At 41.4% G+C, this 25,093-nt stretch overlaps 1 protein-coding gene across 3 annotated transcripts; it reads right to left on the bottom strand.

The window, feature by feature from the left end:
• Nucleotides 1-646: 646 nt before the first annotated feature.
• C12H2orf80 (chromosome 12 C2orf80 homolog) lies at nt 647-24,549 on the bottom strand. 3 transcript variants are annotated; one of them, XM_050752663.1, is made up of 9 exons: nt 24,474-24,549; nt 21,418-21,547; nt 19,425-19,506; nt 17,458-17,540; nt 15,689-15,776; nt 15,216-15,287; nt 7,124-7,211; nt 6,071-6,189; nt 647-1,111 (listed from the first exon to the last, which is right to left on the bottom strand). In XM_050752663.1, the coding sequence occupies exons 2-9, from the start codon at nt 21,456-21,458 to the stop codon at nt 1,103-1,105; spliced, it is 582 nt and encodes a 193-aa protein (XP_050608620.1). In that variant the 5' UTR covers nt 21,459-21,547; nt 24,474-24,549; the 3' UTR covers nt 647-1,102. The 3 variants fall into 3 exon arrangements, with proteins under 3 accessions (XP_050608620.1, XP_050608621.1, XP_050608622.1); XM_050752664.1 differs by having other exon boundaries at nt 24,470-24,548; XM_050752665.1 differs by having other exon boundaries at nt 21,418-21,513; nt 24,474-24,547.
• Nucleotides 24,550-25,093: the final 544 nt, after the last annotated feature.

Genomic DNA, 25,093 nt, shown 5'->3' with positions numbered 1-25,093 from the left:
TATGTAGGAAGATGAAATCAAACACCTTTGTGCTTTAGACCCACGGAGGTATTCTAAAAGAGTATTTGACCACAGCTAGCAACACATTCACAATGTCATTTGTGAAAATCCTCAGGCAGCATGTAAGGCAAATGCGCAGGTGGTAAAAGGAGAGACAGCAATAGCTACCAAGAAAAAAATAACTAGCAGAGCTAGGCAAAAGAAAACTGGGCGACGTCCTATGAAGCTAGACACCTAGCAGTGCATGCAGGGACCACAGGTTGCTGATTCCCTCCTTTGCCTCCCTTCTAATTAGCTGCAGGCCTACTGGTAAATCTTACAACCATAATCAAACCCAGTGTGGAAAACATTGCATTGGTCTCCCAGCCCTGCATGAGAATACACCACCATTTTCAGAAAAAGTCTACACCCCCCATCTGTGTTTTTGCACGTGCTGATGAAAACTGTTCTGTAGACAGATGGCACACCAGAACCTGAAGAAATGTAGCATGCACACTGACATTCATGTGATCAAGTTGTTATTACATACATTGACAGGCTAAGCCATGTGCCTAATCAGCATTTTGGAAAGGTACTAAAAGACCAGAACATCTTCTCTCCCAGTGGTCTTTATAGTCTACTGAGAGAAAGCCTGTATTCAGTTTTCTTTTAATGCTTTATTGAAATGAGTTTTAAACATTTTTTCATATGAGAACACAGTAAAGGCAATCAATGACAGATTAATTTTATTTTGGATTAACTCTTTGAAAATCTGCCTCCCACTCCATCTCTGTGCAATATTTAATGCCACACATTTGTAAAATATGCTACAAAGCCAGCTTGCTCTAATACAGAAATACTATATACTCTCTGAATTCTCCAGCAGTCTGCCAGTCACAATGAAGTAGCATAAGATCATACTTTTTTTTTTTTAACAAAATGTAGCCATGTAATATGCTTCTAAAAGAAGAAAGCTCAACATCAAAAATAACACTTCAATGCAGTTATATCAAAAACTAGTTGTAAAGAAAAATGTACTGGCAAAAGCTGTGGTTTTAAGATGATGCTTCTCATCTGCTCCCAGAGAATCTATTATGAAGTTCCATGGTACAATTCCAATTTTCTAAGTGACCTGCAGAATAAAAGATGATTTTGGTATCAAGCACATCAATTTAACATGGATACAAACATTAGCTTTAAGTCTCTAGGAAGTTAAGGTCAAATATCAGATACTAACTTACTGACAAAGATAGATTAGATTAATGTAATTACAAAGGAATTTTCGTAGAATTATTCTGATATATTTGGAAATTGAGTTTTATTTCCCAACTAAATACAATATGTGATCCCATACAGGATCTTATACAGAAGCAAAAAAAAAGCTTAAAAAGAACATTACTGGGTCAATTGACAAAATTGGTGTATAGAGAGTAGATTAAATAAAAGTACCAATAATAGATATTCTGAAGTTGATAACTATTCTGCAGTTATTTAAGAGAATGACTTTGTTCTTAAGAAATACACACCTAGGGACATAGGGTAAAGTGGTAGAGTATATATAACTTCTAATGGCTCAGAAAAAAAGTTATATATCTTTATCTATATACAGAGAGACAAAGACAGAACATAATAAAGCTAATAGAACAAAACATTAACAATTTGTGACTCTGCATAAAAGGAATATGTGGGTTTTTTGTATATTATTCTTGCAAATTTTCTCTAAGTTTGAAGTTATTTTCAAGTTAAAAGTTATACTTCTCTTAACCAGTACTACCCAAAGCAAATCAGTTTTTGGCCTTTTAGCAGTTACGTATTATGCTTGTAGGATACTATTTTGAATTTCTGATGTATTGCTTTGGATTTAAATTTAAATTGTCCTCTCTCTATGTCTCATTTCTTTCCACGATAGCATGAATTTTTCATGAGTGGTGATAAAGAGAGTGATTATATTATTGCTTGCCACTGTCCTGACACTTTTCTTTTCTTTTCTTTTTATTTTTTGAGAGACAGAGTCTTGCTCTGTCTCCCAGGCTGGAGTGCAGTGGCATGATCTTGGCTCACTGCAAGCTCCGCCTCCCGGGTTCATGCCATTCTCCTGCCTCAGCCTCCCGAGTAGCTGGTACTACAGGCACCACCACGCCCTGCTAATTTTTTGTATTTTTTCGTAGACACAGGGTTTCACCGTGTTAGCCAGGATGGTCTCGATCTCCTGACCTCGTGATCCACCCGCCTCGGCTTCCCAAAGTGCTGGGATTACAGGCATAAGCCACCACGCCCGGCTTGTCCTGACACTTTTCTAAGCCTTTACACATAAAACTTATTTAGTGCTTGTAGCAACCCTATGAGGTAGGTACTATCATGACTTTTTAAAGAGATGAAAAACTAAAGCACAGAGAGATTAGGTAACTCACTCAAGTTATTAAGTGGGTAGCCTGGATTCAAGAAGTGTGCTGTATTCTAGCTCTTTGGTATGGTCCTGTTCATTCCAAATTTATTTCCTAGTAATGTGCCCACTACTGACGCTTTCCCAGGACAATGCAATTAAAAAAAAAATCTTTAAAACTGTTCCCTAGCTGGGCACGGTGGCTCACACCTGTAATTGCAGTACTTTGGGAGGCCGAGGTGGGTGGATCCACGAGGTCAGGAGTTCGAGACCAGCCTGACCAACATAGTGAAACCCTGTCTTTACTAAAAATACAAAAACTAGCCAGGCATGGTGTTTGCACACCTGTAATCCCAGCTACTCAGGAGACTGAGACAGGAGAATTGCTTAAACCTGGGAAGCAGAGGTTGCAGTGAGCCGAGATCACATCACTGCACTCCAGCCTGGGCAACAGAGCAAGACTTCATCTCAAAAAAAAAAAAAAAAAAAAAAAAAACTGTTTCCCAGAACACTGAGGGTTTTGTTTGTTTGTTTGTTTCTTTGTTTGTTTTGAGACAGAGTCTCGCTCTGTTGCCCAGGCTGGAGTGCACTGGTGCAATCTCAGCTTATTACAACCTCTGCCACCAGGGTTCAAGCAATTCTCATGCCTCAGCTTCCCTAGTAGCTGGGATTATAGGTGTGCATCACCATACCCAGCTAATTTTTGTATTTTTAGTAGGGATGGGGTTTGCCTTGTTGTTCAGGCTGGTCTTGAACTCCTGACCTCAAGTAATCTGCCTGCCTTGGCCTCCCAAAGTGCTGGAATTACAGGCATGAGCCATTGTACCTGGCCAAGATTTTTTTTAAAAAATAATTTCCTATTTTCTCTTACTCTATGAAGAAATTCGGTGGCTGGAAATAAATAAAAAATTCTGAATGAGGCATTGTTTTATCTTGAGGTTAAAAAAATTGTTCTTTAGCTAAAAGACATATAATATCTACAAGCCAAAAAGGAAAAATATTAAGCTCAAGTATTTAAAATGAAAATATTCTTCAAATACCAAGGTGTGAAAGCATGTTTTTCATCCATTTAATAAAATATTTATTCCTTTAATATTGAAAGAATTCTAAAAAACCAGTGAGACATACATATATGTATATTTATATGTATATGTGTAGCAAATATTTAAATGTCACAAGAAATATTAACAGTGATTATTTCTGAAAAGTGGGAAAGGGGTGTGAAGAAGAGGGAGTTCTTTTGCTTTTCATTTTATATTTTCTGTATGGCTTGAAAATTTTACTTATAAGCATGTATCACTATTAAAATTTTTAAAACTAGTTTAAAAGATACATTACCCAAGAGTTTGAAAAAATGCCTAAAATGCACAAATAATAAAGTGTGAAAGAAAAAACACAAAGGGTTTTCTGTCGTTTGATTGTTAAGAAAGGGCCTTTCTGGAAGGGATTCATCTCAGGGCCTGGGGCCCTACTAAAACATGGGCGTTTTTTCTTTTGACACTCCTGGGCTCGCAAGCATCAGTCAGCCTATAGAAAGGTCTGGTCCCCAGAACTGAGCCTTTGATACTATAGACAGGGTACAGAGATTTGAGAACCGTCACCTAAGGACTCTTCACTTACTACCTACTGCCAATTCACTAAATAAAAATAGTTACTGAATCTCTGCTGCCTGCAAAGTACTTCATATACGTGTGAGAAATACTAAGGAAATAAAAGATATGCTTCCATCAAGAATCCAGCAATCTTCAGTGGTTGTGGAAGAAAACATATATGGAACAAAATTATATTTAAAAATAAGATACCAATGAGTAATGTTTAGGGGTAGGTTTTCCTTACATAGGGTCCATTGATGAGGCTTTGGGGGTTTTCTGTAAACCCCTATTTCAGAGATCTTTTTGTGTGTGTGATTAAGTTTGAAGTCTAGATTGTGTGTGTGTGTGTGTGATTTCTGGAGTTGTTACTGTTTTTTTTCATTGTTCCTTTGTTTTGCTCTCTAAAACTTGCTGCTTCCAAACACGTATAAAAAATGACCTCATTTTTCAAATTCTTCAAAAAATTCTTCAGAAACAAAGCTATAGTTCTAGAAAGTCTAATACCTTCGGCCGGGCACAGTGGCTAATGCCTGTAATCCCAGCACTTTTGGGGGCTGAGGCAGGAGTTTGAGACCAGCCTGGACAACGTGGTGAAACCCCGCCTCTACTGAACATACAAAAATTAGCCATATGTGGTGGGGCATGCCTGTAATCCCAGCTACTCGGGAGGCTGAGGCAGGAGAATCACTTGAACTCGGGAAGTGGAGGTTGCAGTGAGCTGAGATTGTGCCATTGCACTCCAACCTGGGTGACACAGCGAGACTGTCTCAAAAAGAAAAAAAAAAAAAGGAAAAAAAAAAAAAAGAAAAGAAAAAAAATCGAATGCCTTCAAATCTTATTATAGCAAATACGTTTGAAAGAAAATTGAATATGGTGACAATTTCCAAATAGTGCAGTTGTTCTGTTATCAGAATAACATTTATTAAAACCCTGATATGACCAAAGAATTCAGTCAGTTGCTAAAGCAGTTGCTATGATAAGGTTACATTTATAATTAATCAGATATAAGGGACAGAGAAGAGTTTGCCTCTGAAATCTGAATAAATCCTAAGCCTCATGTAGTCCAGTCTATTCAGAGATTCAGTTTAAAAATGGATGGCACAACAGCCAAACTAAATAAAAATAAATTTCAATTGTCACTTGTTTCCTGATGCAAACCCAATCATAAGTCAGCATATCAGTTCTCAAAGTTCCCTTCCCCCTTTCTACCTTACAGCCTTCCAGCATATCTAACATTTCCCATTCAACAAAACTCTAAAATATCCCAGATACCCACCCTGTACCACTTTTCTGATTTTCTCCCCTCTCAGCTTTTATTCTTTTAATCAGAGAAGTCTCTCTGACTTCTGAAATTTTCTTTTCACGTTGCACGTTACAGCTGAGAGCCCAGAGCTGGAAGAACAAAGAGCCCTCCTCCCTGTCTCCTTTCTTTCCAGCCCTGTCCGTCTCTGACCATTCTCTGAATTCTGCCACATAAAAATCGGGAATCAGATGGGCAGGAGCAGGGGAGACATTAAGCAGGAAAAAAGAAAATTATTATTACTGAGAGAGGAATCAAGAATAGGAACATTTTGGATACAGATATTAATACAAACTTTCTCCTCAACGTATTATTTGCATCAACAGAGTAACAGCCAATTAACTTGTGGATAGTATTTTTCAAATGCTGAAAAGATAATGATGGCTAGTATTTATTTGGGGTTTACTCCGTGCTAAGCACTGTTCTAAACTTTTACCATGAATAATCTCGGTTAATCACCCCAACAACCTTAAGAGGTAGGTATCATTATTCTTCCTGTTTTGCAGAGGAGGAAACTAAGGCACAGAGAGTTTAGCTTGCCTGCTGTCACACCGCTGGTAAGCAGTGGGCTCTAGAGGCACCACCTCAGCCTCCTGAGTAGGTGGGACTAGAGGAGCGTGCCACCACGGCCAGCTATTTAATTTATTTATTTATTTATTTTTGAGATGGAGTTTCGCTCTTGTTGCCCAGGCTGGAGTGCAATGGCGCAGACCCAGAGCATCTGACTCCAAAGGCTAAACTTTTAACCACGCTATCAGGAAAGTACTCCCAAAATAGCTGGTATCAGTTTGGTCCAATTTACAATTTCACACCTACTTTGTTCTTTGGCTGTGTGTCTGAAAACCTTTGTGATGATTTCCATTCCGTGGCATTTGCTTCCTTTGTAGAGCTGCTGGTGGCATTTTTATTTGTTGTTCCCTTTCTTGACTTGACACCTACAGACAGATGTAGTAACCATATCTATATATAAAACTTTTTAAAAAAATGTGTACGTCCACAGTTTCATTTAATTTAATTTCATTAATTAATTATTTTTGAGATAAGGTCTCGCTGTGCCGCCCGGGCTGGAGTGCAGTGGTTTCATCAAGACTCATTGCAGCCTCCACCTCCTGGGCTCTAACAACCCTCCCACCTCAGCCTCCTGAGTAGGTGGGACTAGAGGAGCGTGCCACCATGGCCAGCTATTTTATTTATTTATTTATTTTTGAGATGGAGTTTCATTCTTGTTGCCCAGGCTGGAGTGCAATGGCGCAATCTCAGCTCACTGCAACCTCTGCCTCCCAGGTTCAAGAGATTATCTTGCCTCAGCCTCGAGTAGCTGGGATTACAGGCGCCCGCCACCACGCCCAGCTAATTTTTGTATTTTTAGTAGAGATGGGGTTTCACCTGTTGGCCAGGCTGGTCTCAAACTCCTACCCTCAGGTGATCCGCCCACCTCGGCCTCCCAAAGTGCTGGGATTACAGGATCACAGGCATGAGCCACTGTGCCCGGTTTATTTTTGTAGGGATGAAGTTTCACTAAGTTTCCCAAGCTGGTCTCAAACTTCTGGGCACACAAGAGATCCTTCCAGCCCGGCCTCCCAAACACTGGGATTACCAGTGTGAGCTACCCTGTCCAGCCCGCCCACAGTTTTAGATCCTTTGCTTCTGGAGTGCTTTGCTCCCATTACCAAAGCATCTGAGAAATAAGACTTCCTTGATTTCAGTAATGGAGGGAAATTAAGCCCTAAGAGCCCCTCGTTCTTTCAAATTCAACCAGACACAGAAATCGAATTCCCATGACAATTTTGACCTTACCTGGTGAGGCTATTTCCTAATCTCCTAGTTTTACTTACATTCCTCTAAGCAGATGAAAGTAACCAGGCTTACTCTGTTTGCGGGCGTATTCTGCTGCTTTGGGTGCTGTTAACATGGCAAAGGGGTGCAAGGAGAGGCGGAGAGATGAAACTTGGGGAACCTGAAAGGAAAACAGTCCTACTTTTAAAATCTGTCCATCCTTTGTGGCACGAACACCTGCTAGTTACAGCGTTTGGCCTGTTTAATCAACTCTGCATCCTTGAGTCCAATTCTTGAGTACTGTCCATTGGACAGTACTCACAGTCCATTGATGGGGCGTGTGAAGCATATGAACATGAACTTGCACACGTGGCCTTTTGTTCCTGTACTTGGTTCCCATTGCCTAGAATGCCCTGTCACACACAGATACTCTTCACATAGTTCCCTTTATAGCCATTTCCTCCTTTTCTGCCCAGAGGCACCTACCTCTCTTTTACCATGTAACTCAAATGTCACCGCTTCTGAGAAATGTCTCCTGATGTCCTCCCATTCCCACTCTCCCTTGCTGGCAGAGCTCCCCCTGCCCACCTAATGCAGAAATGTTGGTTCACTCATCTGGCCAAAAGTCTTTAACAGGCACTTTACAGAAGAAGAAACATGTGAATAGTTGTCCATTGGTAATCAGGGGAATGCAAATTTAAACCACAGTGAAATACCATAATACACTTAACAGACTGACAAAACTGAAAAAGCCAATGTAGATAACCTGCATTGCTGGTAGAAATAGAATTGGCACAACCATTTTGGAAAGCAATTTAGCTTTATGTAGAGAGTTGAAGATGCTTATACCCACGGCTTAGCAATTTCATTCCTAGGCATATACCACACAGAAACTCTTTTGCTGTGCAACGCTTTTTGCTTTTGCAAGAAATAACTCGGCCAGGCGTGGTAGGTCATGCCTGTAATCCCAGCTCTTTGGGAGGCTGAGGCGGGTGAATCATCTGAGGTCAGGAGTTCAAGACCAGCCTGGCCAACATGGCAAAACCCCGTCTCCACTAAAAATACAAAAAAATTAAGTGAGTGTGGTGGCGGATGCCTGTAATTCTAGCTACTCGGGAAGATGAGGCAGGAGAATTGCTGGAACCCAGGAGACAGAGGTTGCAGTGAGCCGAGATGGCATCGCTGCACTCTAGCCGGGGCAACAAGAGTAAAACTTCATCTCAAAAAAAAAAAAACAAAAAAAAAACTCAAGTGCCTGAAATGGAAAAATAGATGACAACATTGTGGTATATTCCTAGAGTGGAATACTGTATGTAGTGAAAAGACACTATAGCTATGTTAGTGCAGCAGTATTAATAAGTTTCTCAAACATAATGTTGAATAAAAAAAGAAAACCATTAAATGACACATTTGCTAATATTCTATTTATAAAAACTCAAAAAGTTGTGCAAACTTAAACAATATATAGATTAGAGATGCATATGTGGTAAAACTATAAAGAGGTAAAATATAGTAATCAACACATAATTCAAAATAGTGGTAACCTAGGGCGAAAGGAAGGGTATGAGACAGGAGAGGGTATACAGAGAACTTTAAAGCTGTTGATACTGTTCCATTTTACACACTTGGATTTGTTGGTTTGCTTGGTCTTTGTCCTTTAAATATATATTGTTAAGTGTTCATTTGGACACAATTAATATTGAAAGTGTGTTTTTAATCCCTCGTTTACTATTATTATTATTTTTGAGACAGGGTCTCACCCTGTCACCCAGGCTAGAGTGCAGTGGCGAGATCTTGGCTCCCGGCAGCCTCCACCTCCCAGGCTCAAATGATCCTCCCATCTCAACCTCCCAAGAAGCAGGGACTGTAGACACACAACACCACACCTAGCAAACTTTTGTATTTTTTGACAGAGACAGGTTTTTGCCACATTGCCTAGGTTGGTCTCGAACTCCTGGGCTCAAGTGATTCTCCTGCCTCAGCCTCTTAAAGGGCTGGGATTACAGGTACTGCATCCGGCCAATTCCTCATGATTAAGATCTGTCAATATTGAACTTTTATTTCAAACATAGGTCCCTCCCCTTATCATGAAAACATTTTAAAATTTCTGCACAATTCAGTCTGAGTCAGCATCCTCCAAAAAGAGAAGATGCTTGGCAAATTACTGGAGTAAGTGTGAGAGGGTGGAAGCCAGGCCTATCACGAAGGGACCAGGCTGCAGTCAGGAGGAAGGAGGCTGGCCATCCGAGTGGGGGTGAACTTGGAAATAACAGCACTAAAATGGAAGGTCCCCTGGTGCCACCATCGTGTGCTCGATACGTGCGATCTTGATGAGTCCTCAGAGTGATCAGGTGTGTTTGGGGAAGTGTAATCATGCCTGTTTAGACATGCCTATTTACATATGGGGAAACTGGGACTTGGAGAGAAATAACTTATCTGAAGACACACAGCTAGCAAGTGACAAAGCTGGGACTGGACATCAGTCTGTTTGCCTGTGACATGCTCTGGACTTGGATGTCAGTTAGGATGGACTCGAATGATAGCCAGTCAGATGGACTCAAATGATAGCCAGTCAGACGCTGGGGTCCGGCTTCATGAAGAAAGAAGGAAAGCAGAGGTTCTAGTGCTGTCTGACCACCTGCCTTTGTCTCTTTTCTCTCTCTGATGTGCACATTTCCACTCTCTCTGTCTCTTTCTTTCTCCATCAAATGGAGCTGAAGAATATTTTTATTTTTGTTTGATTTGTTGAAGGAAGATTTATGTTCTCTTTTCTTCAGGTTAAAATCGAATAAAACACGGTTGGGTGCGGTGGCTCAGCCTGTAATCCCAGTTCTTTGGGAGGCCAAGGAGGGGTGGATCACTTGAGGTAAGGAGTTCAAGACCAGCCCTGACAACATGGCAAAACCTCTCTACTAAAAATTTAAAAAAATTAGCAGTGCACAGTGGCGCGCACCTGTAATTCCAGCTACTCAGGAGGCTGAGGCAGGAGAATCACTTGAACAGAGGTTGCAGTGAGCCAAGATGGCACCACTGCACTCCAGCGTGGGTGACAGAGTGAGACTCTGTCTCAAAAAAAAAAGAGTAAGACATTTTATATTTATCCGGGGCTAGTTGTCAATAACCCTCACTTGCATAACGCCTTTAGTTGATTTTTTTCTAGGAGTCCAGAATCCTCAGCAGAAAAAAGCTCCCTACAGCAAAAATCCGCTCCCTCTCAGGAGGTAGAACCTGAGGCTGAGTTGGTGAGCAATCCCGCGCCTATGACGCCTTTTTACCATCAGGTGGCAGCACATACTCCCGGAGAAAGTCATCAAGCCTAGCACAGTACCCATATTGTGTCATGTGGCCAATTCCAGTTGCAGGAAATTCTACATAATCTGATTAGTATTCAACAGTTTTAAGCTTTTGGTTGGGAAGGATTTTAGCTGTTGCTTAGGAGACATTTTATCGGAAGGAATCATTCAGATATATGTAACAATTAAAGAAGAATCTCTGGCAATATCTTTTTTTTTTTTTTTAAACTCCTCTTTCTAGTTAAAACCATTTTTTGAAATTATGTTAAATTCCAAAAGATTCTTAAAATAGCCTTACAATTCAGTCTTAGAAATGCTACATTCCTATTGAGAGGTTCTGCTAATTCCTAATTCAAGATGTGGCAAAAGTCCCTGAGTGCAGCTGATGTGTAGCTCCAAGAGTAAGGCCTGAACTGGCGTTCTGGAAGTGGGGAGCCTGTGAGGCTCACGGGGCAGATCCTCAGACTCTTAGGCTCTCGTATTGGTAACTCAAATTACACCCTCTGTGATAACTGGTTGTCCAAAAGAGGCAAAGTTCACATTGTGTTAATAATACACGTGGATACTTGATTAGCTATTTAATTTTTGAATATTTAGAGCAGTAGTTCTCAATCTCATGTGATTTTGCCTCCCTGGGGACATTTGGCAAAGTCTAGAGACTTTTCTTTTTTTTTGAGATGGAGTCTCCCTCTGTTGCCCAAGCTGGAGTGCAGTGGCACTATCTCCACTCACTGCAATCTCTGCCTCTTGGGTTCAAGCAATTCTCCTGCCTCAGCCTCCTGAGTAGCTGGGATTACAGGCACCCACTACCACACCCGGCTAATTTTTGTATTTTTAGTAGAGACGGGGTTTCACCATGTTGGCCAGGCTGGTCTTGAACTCCTGACCTCAAGTGATACACCCGCCTCGGCCTCCCAAAGTGTTGGGATTACAGGCGTGAGCCATGGCACCGGGCTGACATTTTTAATTGTCACAACTGGCGAGAAGCTACTTGCATCTAATGGGTAGAGGCCAAGGATGCTGTGAAACATCCCACAGTGCACAGGACAGCCCCAGACCTCCATTCCCTGAGTACCAGAACTTTAATTAAAGCTATTATTTGGAGGTTACCATGTGCCAAACACTAAGGGCTTCACTGATTCTAACTTACTTCATTCCCACAACCACCCCATCTTTGCGTCCCTGTTTTTACAAATGAAATTGAGAATTAGAGAGGTTAGAACATTTGCCCAGAATTATTCTGCTTGTAACTGTGGAGCTGGGATTCAAACCCAGGAGGCCAGGCTTTGGGATCCTAGTGCTTAACATTACACAATCTGCCTCTCGGATAACATATCTATATATATACTACATATACATATAGTATATATACATATGTATACATATCTGTATATTATATATACATATACACATATGTATACATATATACAGATATGCATACATATATCGTAGTATAGTAATCAATGGCTCAATTATATATATACACACATGTATGTATATATAGTATGTTTGTGTGTGTGTGCGTGTATATAAAATTGAGCCATTATTCACATCACATAGCAATAAACAAATACAAGCAGCCAGGTGCAGTAGCTCACGCCTGTAATCCCAGCACTTTGGGAGGTTGAGGCGGGTGGATCACCTGAGATCAGGAGTTCGAGAACAGCCTGACCAACATGGCAAAACCCCATCTCTACTAAAAATACAAAATTAGCCAGGCATGGTAACGCATGCCTGTAATCCCAGCTACTCAGGAGGCTGAGGCAGAGAATCACTTGAACCCGGGAGGCGTAGATTGCAGTGAGCCAGGATTGCGCCATTGCACTCCAGCCTGGGCAACAATAGGGAAACTCTGTCTCAAGAAAAAAACAGCAAACAAACAAACAAAAACTAAGACAAAAAACAAATACAAGGCTTTAAAGAAAAGTCAGCCCCTGTGACAATATTATCTCTCTCTGTTCTGAGCTGGTTATTGTCACTGATTGTGAGAATGGGACTATGTGTCACTGAACAGAGAAGGTGCTGAACAAAGGCTCTTTAATGAATAAATGAGTGATCAGATGGATAGGTAGAGATTGGTTGGTCCACCTCTACATGGTCTGTCTTCCCCTTCTAGCACCTTTATTTATTTATTTATTTATGAGACGGAGTTTTGCTCTGTTTCTCGGACTAGAATGCAGTGGCACAATCTGGGCTCCCTGCAGCCTCTGCCTCCCAGGATCAAGGGATTCTCCTGCCTCAGCCTCCCAAGTAGCTGGGATTACAGACATGCACCACCACGTCCCGCTGATTTTTTGTGTTTTTAGTAGAGGTGGAGTTTCACCATGTTGGCCAGGCTGGTCTCGAACTCCTGACCTCAGGTGATTGAACCACCTCTGCCTCCCAAAGTGCTGGGATTACAGGTGTGAGCTACCACGCCTGGCCTTCTAGCAACTTTAAATGAACCTAATTTATCTGAGCTACTCAGACACCCATGTTTGCAAACCTTCTTGAATGATAACCCAGCCAAGCCTGGAGGGGTCCACAGTGCCATGCTCTCGAGGATGTGATTTTCCATATTAATCTTTCGGTCATGTGAGTTGGGACCAACCAGTCAGATGTGCTGATACCTTTCTAGACCTTTCCCAGGTACCAGAAGATGACAGGAAGAAAACAGTGACTGAAACAGAAGGGTTTGGGGCTCACGCTTGCATGTATATGTGCTGAGGGGTAGGGGAAAAGGAGAAAGGGCAGCCTAGAAGGGAGAAAGCTGCAGAAAAAGGCAAGCAGGAATGAAGCAGTATGATTTGCTTGGCTATCCAAGGAACACAGAGAGCTGGGCTTTCTTTGAAAACCAAGAACATCTTGATCTCTGAGGAGGGTCAGGCCTGGGGTGGCTTATATCTCAGACAAGGTAAGCTCCAATATAGGATATAAGATCTATAGGAAAAGTAATCTTGGCTGGGTGTGGTGGTGCATGCCTGTAATCCCAGCACTAGGGGAGGCCAAGGTGGGAGGATTGCTTGAGCCCAGGAGTTCAAGACCAGCCTGTGGAACATAGGGAGACCCCCATCCCTAAAATATTTTTTTATTATTATTATTTTTGAGACAGAGTTTCCACTCTTGTTGCCTACGCTGGAGTGGAGTGGCGTGATCTCAGCTCACCACAACCTCCGTCTTCTGGGTTCAAGAGATTCTCCTGCCTCAGCCTCCCCGGTAGTTGGGATTACAGGCGACCACCATCACACCCGGCGAATTTTTTGTATTTTTAGTAGAGTTGGGGTTTCACCATGTTGGCCAGGCTGGTCTCGAACTCCTGACCTCATGTGATCCACCCACCTTGGCCTCCCAAAGTGCTGCGATTACAGGCGTGAACCATTGCGCCCTGCCTACAAAAAAAGTTCTTAAAAAGTTACCTTGTCTGACTTGCTCACCACTGTGTCCCCTGCACCTACAATTATACTGAATGAACAGATGAATGAATGAATGAATGAGTGAATGAATGAAGTGAGTTAAACGAGAGGGATCAGAGAGAAAGTTCTGATTTTCACAATCATCAAGGGCATTTGAGTCTCAGGACTGCAGTCAGGTTACATATGGATTAAGGTGATAGGAAGGTTGGTTTTGATGTAAACACTTGACTCCTAAGGTGGACCTGGTGGGCTCTTGAACTCTACATGACCCCAGTGCTTGCACAATGATCTGCAGTAAAAGAGCAAGGGAGGCAGGCATTCCTGTGGCCCAGCCCTGCCCCTGCCCTGCCCTCCCTTCTGAATCCAGGTGGGGGCGGGGAAAGCCACAGTGTGAGCAGAAGACCTGGGCATGAGGGCGTTGGTTCTCCCCCTTCCTCCTTCCCACTGCATGGCCTTCACCACCCCACCTTCCTTTTCCTCTTCCCTCTTCCCTCTTCTAGAGGTATCCGAAGGTGAAGGGATCAGTAGTTCACCTCTAAATAGCAGTTCATATTTAAATGTTTACTTAATGTTCATACATTTACAAGTGTCAAAAATGGAAGTGGTCTTAAACATTAATCAGAACACCTTTTTTTTTTTTTAAGATCAGTCATATGGAAGCCCAAAGGAGGAAAGGGATGCATCTAGGGTTTCATAGTCGTGGAGTAAGAACTCAAACCCAGGTTTCTGAACTCCCAGGTCACTGCTGCTTCTACTGCTAATGATTTCAAAGTAGTTTCATGGGAGGAGCTGGGAGTGGAGCTCACACCTGCAGTCCAGCTACTTAGGAGGCTGAGGCCAGGATTTCGAGGATTACTGGGTCCCAGGAATTTGAGACCAGTAGTGATACCCGTCTTTAATAAAAGTAGTGTTGGCTGGGAGCGGTGGCTCACGCCTGTAATCCCAATACTTTGGGCGGTTGAGGCGGGTGGATCATGAGGTCAGGAGATGGAGACCATCCTGGCTAATGCGGTGAAAGCCCGTCTCTACTAAAAATACAAAAAATTAACCGGGCATGGTGATGGGCGCCTGTAGTCCCAGCTACTCGGGAGGCGGAGGCAGGAGAATGGCGTGAACCCGGGAGGCAGAGCTTGCAGTGAGCCGAGATCGCGCCACTACACTCCATCCTGGGTGACAGAGCGAGACTCCATCTCAAAAAAACCCAAAACCACAGCAGAATAAAATTCGGCCCCCAAGCCTGGTACTCTCTTTGCTGCCTCTTTGCTGATGCTTCTCAGCCTTACATGAGACACATTTGTTATTACTGCGTGGTCTTTTACATATGAAAGGCATTTCATAAACATGTTATTCAGGTAAGAAATGATTATGTCTGGTTTTGTACATTTTGATGCAAAACTGTTACTTTGTAATTGATGTCTGAAAATACGACATTATACATTTATACACTAAATAAATTCTCTCTAAAAATCCCTTATATTGACAATCCCGGGTCACCCTTACCTTGATGGTACCAGAACTGGCAGAAGAATCAGCCCCATAAATTCTAAAGACTTCCTCAATCGGGATACTGTTCTGTTAAACAACAACAGCATTAACAAAGTATGATCATACCATGGCTTTTCTTTTATTACAACACAAAGCTAGTATAGCTCCAGCATGTCTAAAACTGTGCTTGGGTATCATAAGTACTAAATACAGTAAATAACTTCTGATCAATGGAAGAATCAGTTTTCCAGATACCAATTAGTTATGTCTCTCATTCTTTTCTTTTTTCTTTGCCTCTTAAATAAATGTTCTCATATACAGTTTAGAAGTTAGTCTTTTTATTACGTTAAAAAATGAAGCATTTACTATTAGTAACTCCTAAACATTTAGAAACATTGGTTGAAAAATAATGTAAATATTCATTACTGTAAAAATGCTCAGAGTAGATGTGAAATATTCATATAGGCAAATGATATTCTTTTCCTTACCATTAAGATTCCAGCATAAGATGATAAAATCATAGCTTCTCGTTCTCTACGATTTGGATACATGGGTCTGCCATGGAATGGCATTTTCCTAATGGGGAATAGGAAATACAAGTGGAGGATTTATTCTTGTTCTTTTTGATGCCTGCTGAGGTTGTGATGATAATCGATAAGTAATCTGCAATGGCTGTGTGCTATCCGCTTATTTATCTTAATAAAACTGATGTGATTGTTCCTCCATCGGTGAAATCCAAACTTTGAATTTTTAACCTTCCAATAATGGTGATGAATTTGGCCTCATCTCTCCATGTCTTCACAGCAGTCAAAGACTGGCAGACTGGCCACTGTGGGGGATGTTTTCGGTTTTGGGAACCATTATCCTTTCCCGTTCTTGTGGCAATTTGCTTTGGGGGAACTACCTAACCCCACTGTAAGCCTATATGCTTCTAGGGGAGCCCACTACACCCCTAGATTCCAAAGGTGAAAAATACACTGTGGACTGAGCTGTCAGTGTATTCTACCTCCCCTGCACTGCCACTGTCCAACCCTAGACAAGTCAGGTAACAGCCACTGAGACACAATTATGTGATGAAAAAAAAAATATATATATATATATGTGTGTGTGTGTGTGTATATATATATCTCCACCCTTACTCTGATAATGAAATAGGCTGAAACTAGGAATGATGTTCACCCTGAGGAAATGGAGTCAAGAGGTGGATCCATATGACATTGTTTGAGTTTTGAATTAAACCATGCCTAACACAGTCCTACCCGTGGACTTTTCAGATTCAAGGGCAATAAAATCTACTCCCCACCTTTTTTTGCTTAAGGCTGTTCAAATTGGATTTTCTGCTCATTGCAGCTAAACCCTGTTACATCTCTCTAGGATCAAGTGTGTAGTCCAGAGCCATTGAGTAGAAAAAAAAAATAACAGGCCTCTGGAATAAGCGATTTGATCCTGTCCTCATTAGTTCTGTGTTCTTACCAATTGAGTGAATCTGCCTGTACACTCCCTACACACGACAGAAAATGCCAGTAATCCCAGAAAGAAAATTATTCTGCGCTTCAAATAGCTCAGCTGAGATACATATCTGCCTAAATGCTTAAGAATTTGTGTTTGGTAGTCCTTAGGAAAAGATTACAGCCTTTAACCGTAGAACTGACTGTTTTAAATTATGGCATGTACACAGTAAAGCAGTCACGTTTCTAACACAGAGCATTCTTTATTTTTGAGATGGAGTCTCACTCTGTTGCCCAGGCTGGTGTGCAGTGGCACAATCTTGGCTCACTGCAACCTCCGCCTCCTGGGTTCAAGTGATTCTGCTCTCCTGCCTCAGCCTCCTGAGTACAGGTGTGCACCACCATGCTGGGCAAAGTTTTGTATTTTTAATAGAGACGAGGTTTTACCATATTGGCCAGGCTGGTATTGAACTCCTGGCCTCAAGTAATGAGTCTGCCTCGGCCTCCCAGAGTGCTGGGATTACAGGCATGAGCCACCGCACCTGACCCCTTAAGATACAACATTCTGTGCAAGAAAGTCTTTTATCTCACAGAAGTCAATTGGTAGAGATGCAAAACATGGAAACATGTAACTTCTTCAAGTTGGCAACTGTGGAGGTTCCTCAGGTGTCTCGTTGAAGGGGATATTCACCCTGTAGTGTTTTCAAAGCAGAGTGCCTCATGATGGAAGATGTTAGGGCTGGAACTTCCTCAATCGTTAATCATAGGCACAAATTAAAGAGGAAAGCAACAAACCTATTTCAACTTACAGTTCCTCCCACTCCAACCAAGTTAAGTCTTCTGAGGGATGCAGCCATTGCAAAGCAACACTGATGGCCAAGTCATAGTGTGCCTGGGAGCAAGAAGCACAGAAAGCAAAGAAACAGGCTTAGACATTGGCCGAAGTACTCTCTGGACCCAATGACAATGGTACTGCTAAGCCTATTCTAGTCTGTCATGTCCAAAATGGGAAGGATCATTAGCTTTAATAACCTGATGCTCAGACAGATTTTTTTTTTTTTTTCTCAGACCTCACCTCACAGGGATGAATCAGTCAGAAATATTTTGGGATCTTCAGACATTACATTTATTTCCCACTAGAGCAGTTATCTGATTTCTGTGATTTGGAAACGAAAGGAGAGATCAGTGAAGAATTATAAACTTGGAATCAGAAAATCTGGGCTCAAATCTAGGTATTGCCAAAAACTCACGGAATATCCTTAGGTGAGTAACTGATGCTCTCTGGGCCTCAGTTTCCCTAAATTTTAAAATAGAAAAAGGTAAGGCTAGGGGACCAGGGCTGCAGGGAACAATTTCTGGTTCCATGAGTAGAATGTAAGAAATGTGCTTCCAGGGCTGCAGGGGCAGTGTGGTGAGAATTTGGAAGGATGGGCCATTTTATGTCTACCTGGAGAGATAGCTAGAATCCCAAGAAGCTTCAGAGACGAAAGCTTCATTGAAGCTGGGGCTTGTGGGATGAGAATGTCTACAGATGGGGAAGGAAATCACAGGTAGAGGAACTATAATGAAGCAAGGATGGGGCAGGCGGGGAGCGGGATAGACCTGAGTAAGTGACTTGCTGAGAGTTTTACACGCACACACAGTAAAAAGCTGAGAACCAATGCAGAGGCTCATTTTTATCCTAGTGACCACGTTTTCCTAGTAATTCCTAAGAGTTCCTGTTCAGTAAGCATATTTACCATTTGTCTATCAAAATATTCCTTCTCTCCTTTCAGTCCCCACACACAGAAAAGGGAAGATTGGTTTTGTTTTTAATTATTGCAGAGGCGTTCTTAAGTCTTAACATTTTTAAACAGTGGAGTTATTTCTTCCAGGGACGGAACCAAATTGAACAGGGAACCTAAATGAATAAATAAACAGGAAGAATGGGACCATGACCAGTTGTTGCAACCTGATCCGAGGTTTGACGCCTTGGCATCACCTGTTTGCTCATTTGAAATGCAAATTCCTAGGCCGTGGGCCCACCCCATTTCACCTCCTGAATCAAAACAGCCTTGTAATATGACCTCATTAAAGTTTGAGAAGCACTGCTCTAATCTACTTAATTTATCTGTTTAATATGTGTACAGAGAGAATAAGGCTTAACTGTTTCCTTACCTCCAGGGTAGTTTTGAAAGCCAGTGAGACTGACTCTGCTTTAGTCAGAGAAGAAGAGAGGGGAGTGGAGGGACAGAGTCTTTTTTATTAGTGCAAGGATAGTAAATGGGCAGTGGAAAAACAGGGTGTGCTGATTTCTTTTGAGTTAGATCTTTATATGGTTTCTTCCTTAATTTCTGTGATGTGAACTTTCAGATCCTGAGTCTGGGTTTCAAAATAAATAACACCAAGGATTTTTAGGGTTACTTAATTTATTTGGTTTTCCCCCACTGATGCAAATGGTAAAGAAATTATTTTGAGAACTACGTGATAGCTAATTTTATCAAACTCTTAACTCCACGGATGTAACATTTTGCCTTGCATTGATTTTGCTTTTTAATCTTCTTTCCTAATAGCAAATAACTCTCATGTTTTATTTTCTCATTCTCTTTTTGCTTTCTGGTTAGTGGGTTGAAATGACCATATGAACAATCTCAGGGTGAGGAGAAGATGAGGAAGAGGACATTTGGGGGATGGGTGTCAATATTAGCCTTGTTTATTGTATAAATTAGATCCTTTTTCTGTCTCTTTAATACACATATAACACAAATATGACTCGCATCAGCATGCCTTTCTTTACCATATCATCTAGAGAGGTGAGTTGCCTTCTTCCTTTTGGGTCAAATTCATTTTCCCGAAGTCTGATGCCAATATAATCTCCCCTTAAAAGCAAGAGAGCAGCATTGAACCATTGAAGTGACACAGGCTCAGTCTGCAGAAAAAGGCTTTTTTTTTCCCTATCCCTCCCTCCTCCACCAAAATACAACAGAAGTTGCTGATACTCTGGTAGCTGAGTTAATATTCAGTTTTGGTTTACATGGTAATTCTACAGTGCTGCAGTTTAAAATGTCTAACCATAATTAGCTGAAATAACATTTATCTAAAAATTAAACTCAACTGGAACAGAACTTACAGGAAAGTAAATAATATGCCAAATACCCACACACAGAAATGGTTTTACAAGACCAAAAGGATTGAGACACACTGTTTAAAATAATCATTTGCTTCCCGTGTTAAATTCAAGCAGCATGTCCAAAGTTGATAAATTCCAGATACATAAAATTCTGTAGGTAAGTATTCTTTTCCATAAGGTTTTTTCTCTTTAGAATGCAAATACCCTTAGGAGGAGGAGTGCATGAAAACTTATTAGTGATTCCACTTTAGTTTATCCTTAGCAGATCCTTTCCTAACAGTGACTTTTAAGAAAAGAAGGTAAAATAAGCACCATGAGGAGAGAAGAGAGAGAGGTGCTACCCTGGGAATGTCAGAGAGAGGAAATGCGTGCAGGAAAAGAAGGACTATGGCATCTCCCAGGTTGATTTCGGCACATCTCACAATTTTACGTAAGGTGGAGAATAAGTTTATTTCTGGCTTCTAAAATCTTTTCTTCTGAGTCACTAAGCTTAACTAGATTGATAAAAATTCTTAAATTTCTACTGAAATTTCAGGATACTTTAAAGTAGCCTAAATGTATTCTTTGGATATAAACTTGTATTTATATCACTTTTGAAATTCCAAATCTTTGGATGAGATATGTGGAAGAGTTGGCATTCCTGATCATGGTTTATTCTTTATTATTCTATTGGTCTCTAACATATAACACAAATATGACTCGCATCAGTGTGCCTTTCTTTACCATATAATCTAGAAAGGTAAGTTCCCTTCTTCCTTTTGGGTCAAATTCATTTTCCTGAAGTCTGATGCCAATATAATCTCCGCTTAAAAGCAAGAGATGAATATGAATTCACATACATGTGCATACACATATATGTGTGCACGTGTACTATATATGAATTCACATATGTGTATACATGTATATATGTACATATATGTAAATTCATAGTTTCTTCTAGTATTTCTTAAGGGCTTGTTAAAATTATCTTAGAAGGCCAAGAAAAGATATTTGATGGGGATGGTGATAGCTTTTTTATGAAAAGGGTATTACTGTTGTGTCTATAACACATATGAGATAGAACATAATCTTTCTTTTTTCTTTTTATATGGTTTGTGATCTTTCACCAACATTCGTTAAGTACAAGTCAAAAAAAAACTACCATGGGAGGAAAACATTTCTTTCAAAGGAAACTTGATGTTTTCTGTGTTTGTTTTAAAAATGGTCAGATGTCAAGAAAAAGGAGATGAATTTCTTAGTCAATAAGGCTGACAATAAAAGAGGCAGAGCAGGAGGCTGCAATTCAGATGCTGGGCCCTTTCAGGAATCTCTCGTATACCTTTTACCAGCAGAGGCAGACCCTTTCAACGGTGCATCCTGCCTACACAGGCTGACTGGGACATAGGCTCAGCTCTCAGGCTCTAGAACGCAGATGCCTTGAATGTGCAGGCTGCCAGCAGAAACATCCTCCCAAAAGTTTCAGCATCCTGCCTTGCACCACATGTGAGGCCTCCCTGGCAGGAGACCGAGAGAGGCCAGATCACCCTCTGGTTTTCTCCTACCATGCAGAAATAGATTCTTCCTTTGATTTTTACCCGCTGCCAATACCCAAGCCATCTATGACATGAAATCCACTGAATGCCAAGTGTCATAAATGAAAGTTATTCTCAATCATACTTACAAGAGCTTTTTCATTTCCTTCTTTATGAGCCTTCTTTCCATGTTAAAGGCTTAGCCAGCTGAGCAGGTATCTGCAGCTAACAGTACACTTGAGATCCTGTGGGAAGACCCAGCTTCTCTGAGCCTAGAGGCTACAGCAGCAAATCAGAGAGAATTTGAGTTAGGGATGCTATCACTGCAAATACCAGTCATGGAGTCCTAGGCTCTGGAAGGGATCCGAGGGAGCACCTCATTCAGGCCTCTTATTCAGCAGATTCGAGGTCAAAAAGCTGCCTGGAGGCTCATGCACTGTACTTTGTATTTATTTGATACCTTTTATTCCTTCCAAATTTTTCCAGCACTTATTTACTTAATTTACTCTTCCTTGCAATAATCTAGCAAGTAAAACCAAAATGGTTTGTGTAATAGCTGATGAGACTATTCAGGCAGAACCATCCAAACTAGATGGATGTGATCCATCTAGATCTAAATGCGTTTGGGTTTTTCTGTGAGCATAACTCCCAGTGAGTTCACCCTGGCTCAGTGGCTCATAATGCAGTTTTCCATAGACTCCATCTATACCCTCCTATGGCCAGGAGGTCCTTGGAAGAAAATGTGGTTATGGGAAATATGTCTTCAATTCCCACCCCTGCACTGAACCAGAAATTGAAGATCAGGTGATGGGGTCAAAAGAGGTCTGAAGTCATCAAAAAGGAGTCTGTAGAAAATCATCACTGTTGAATGGGGTACTCAGGGAGAGGTATAAATAGGGTATCTATCTGTGATGTTTTATTTATTATTAAATTTATTTTATGGTTGGGCCACTATCTGTGATGTTTTATTTATTTTTAAATTTATTTTATGGTTGGGCCACTATGACCAAATAGTTGTTCAGACATTATCCCGGATGTTTCTGGTGTTTTTTGATGAGATTATCATTTAATTCAGTGGATTTTGAAAGCAGATTGCCCTCTATCTGAGTGAGCCTTGTCCAATCAGTCAAAAGCCTTCATAGAACAAAAGACTGACCTCCCCCATGCAAGAAGGAATCTGCCAGTAGGTAGCCTTTGGATTCAAACTGCAACTCTTCCCTGAGTCTGCAGGCAGCTGGCCTCCTCTATCAGATTTTGGACTGGCCAAGACCCCACAATCATGTCAACCAATTCCTTAAAATCAAAATATTTGAGCAAAAGAGATGGTTAAGCCTATACTGCACCGTGTGTGTGTGTGTGTGTGTATCCACACACATCCTGTCAGTTCAGTTTCTCTGAGGAACCCCAATACTCAAATATAACAAAATGTTAGTAGTTATTGACTCCAGAATTCTAAACCTATGGGTGTTTATTATAGTACCCTTTGTACTTTTAAAATTGTACGTGTATTTAAATCACTACTCTAAAGATGATTGGAAAACAAACTTTAGACACGGTTTTTTAAAAAATGGTACCATATAAGCTTCACTTGATTCAGCTCTACTAACAGTAAGCAAAGAGCAAACAGGATGGCGCTGATCTAAATAAAGTATTCCCTAGTCCACCTTCGTTATTTTGGATAAATTTTTTTTTTTTTTTTGAGACAGAGTCTCACTCTGTTGCCAGGCTGGAGTGCAGTGGCACAATTTCGGTTCACTGTAACCTACGCCTCCTGGGTTCAAGCGATTCTCCTGCCTCATCCTCCCAAGTAGCTGGGATTACAGGTGCATGCCACCATGCCCAGCTAATTTTTTTGTATTTTTAGTAGAGACAGAGTGGTGTCACCACATTGGCCAGGATGGTCTCCATCTCTTGACCTTGTGATCCACCCGCCTCGGCCTCCCAAAGTGCTGGGATTACAGGCATGAGCCACCGTGCCTGGCCATTTTGGATCATTCTTGCTGCTGCTACATCTGCTTCAGTTTTTGGGGAGTGAACGGGATGTGGATAAGATGAAAGTGGGAAGAAAGTAAGAGCATTTCACAGGAAATTGATTAAGTATCAAGACAATAATATTGCCCCCTACAGAGTCAATGGGGAGAGAATGCAGCAAGCCATAGAGGTGGCCCCATTGCCTAGAGAAGAAAGAGCACTGGACCCAGGAAAGCCACACTCGTTGACGTGGCTGTGCATCTTCTGCTTTCCAGCCTCAGGTATTATCCTAAAAAGATGGGCCTGGCTAACATTGCCTAGAGCACTTGTTACCCCAACATTCTGTAACTCTATAAAGTCTGGCATGCATTAAAATTCTTCTGATTCAATAATTTGGAAAAACATTTGTTGCTAGACTATTTGGCCTATCTCAATTCCTTGAAGGGGACTAAGGCACACTTAGCATGTGCTTTAATCCATTCTTGTCTTGTAATTCTGAGCAAGCCCTTTGAGTTTCAGACTTACAAGTTATAATATTTGCGTTGCTCGGTTGTTGTGACAGCTTCCTCTTAGATCATCCCTCATCCTCCCCATCCCCTGCCCCCACCACCGCCATTCAATATAGTATAATATGCAAAGGTTTCGATCTTTAAAATATGAGTATATCCCACTCCCAAACCACTAAGCTGTAGATCAGAAGACCCTGTGAGGCCACCAACTAGCTGTGCACCTTGAACAAATTAATTTGCCTCTCTATGTTTCTTCATTTCTTCCTCTGTAAAAAAAAGCATTGCATGATTGGAGAGATTCCTTACAGCTGTAGAAGTGAGTGATTTATAGGCATTTAGTAGCTACGCCTGGTTTAAAGAAGGCCATTTGCACAGACTCTGATTCAGCTAGATTTGAATTCTGCCAGTTACCCCTCTTCTCTGACTATAGAGCTCTAAAGAAAACAAGACCGCTGTGTGTTTTGTGTGTGGCTGAAAGCACACACAAAAGAGGTACTGGAAAGATGTCATCTGTCTCAGGCTTTAACTGTTTCATTGAAACAATTCCCTAGAAGTCAGAGCCCCCAGATTCTATAGGAATATCATTTCCTGGAGAATATCTGCACATTCCATGCAGGTTCCCTGCTGCACCCCTGCAATCTCTTGGGCTATTCTATTAGGTCTCTTGGGCTATTCTATTAGGTGCCTGCTCTTAACAAATTCCCCTTTGAGAATTGCTCACCAACCGGAGACCTATTCCAGTGCTTTTGTTCTTTCTCTGCTTCTGGAGGCATGCTGGAGCATCCGCGCGTCTCAGACTGGTGCTCACAGACATCAGGATAACATGCTTTTTCCTGGTTGCTAGGAAACAGTGAATGAATTAAAATCATTTGTTTTTAAAAATACACTCCCCCACGCCCACCCCCATTAAGGGTTGAGGGAGGATGAAAAGTCATATATTTGGGACAGGATTGTGATCCTGGCCTGAAGTTCACGTGTCTTTTTACCTGAGTAGGCTTGTGTTTCCCATCTAAATGATTAATTGAAAAGCCAGGAGGATGGGAGGAGTTTACCTCCCCTGGAGTTTTTTATAGCATTTGGCTGCAGACATAGGAATCAATTGACTAAGCAAGGATTGCTGGGGAAGCTAGTAAAACTCTGACTCCTACATACTTAGGGTGCCCCAAAGTACCCAATGACGCAAAGATCATTCTACTTGGTGAATGTCAACACAAAACAGTGGCAATCCTGAAGAAACATCACCTGGGTTCAAACCATCACCATCTTTCTAATGATAAATGAGATCCCTGCCCACACACCTGCCTCCTTGTCTTAAACACTTGCTCCCTTGCTTAAAGCTTGCTAA

Source organism: Macaca thibetana, chromosome 12 (assembly GCF_024542745.1).
Source record: "Macaca thibetana thibetana isolate TM-01 chromosome 12, ASM2454274v1, whole genome shotgun sequence".
Lineage (NCBI taxonomy): Eukaryota > Metazoa > Chordata > Mammalia > Primates > Cercopithecidae > Macaca > Macaca thibetana.
Note: the sequence above shows the minus strand (reverse complement) of the source record. Positions and strands in the feature narration are given on the sequence as shown.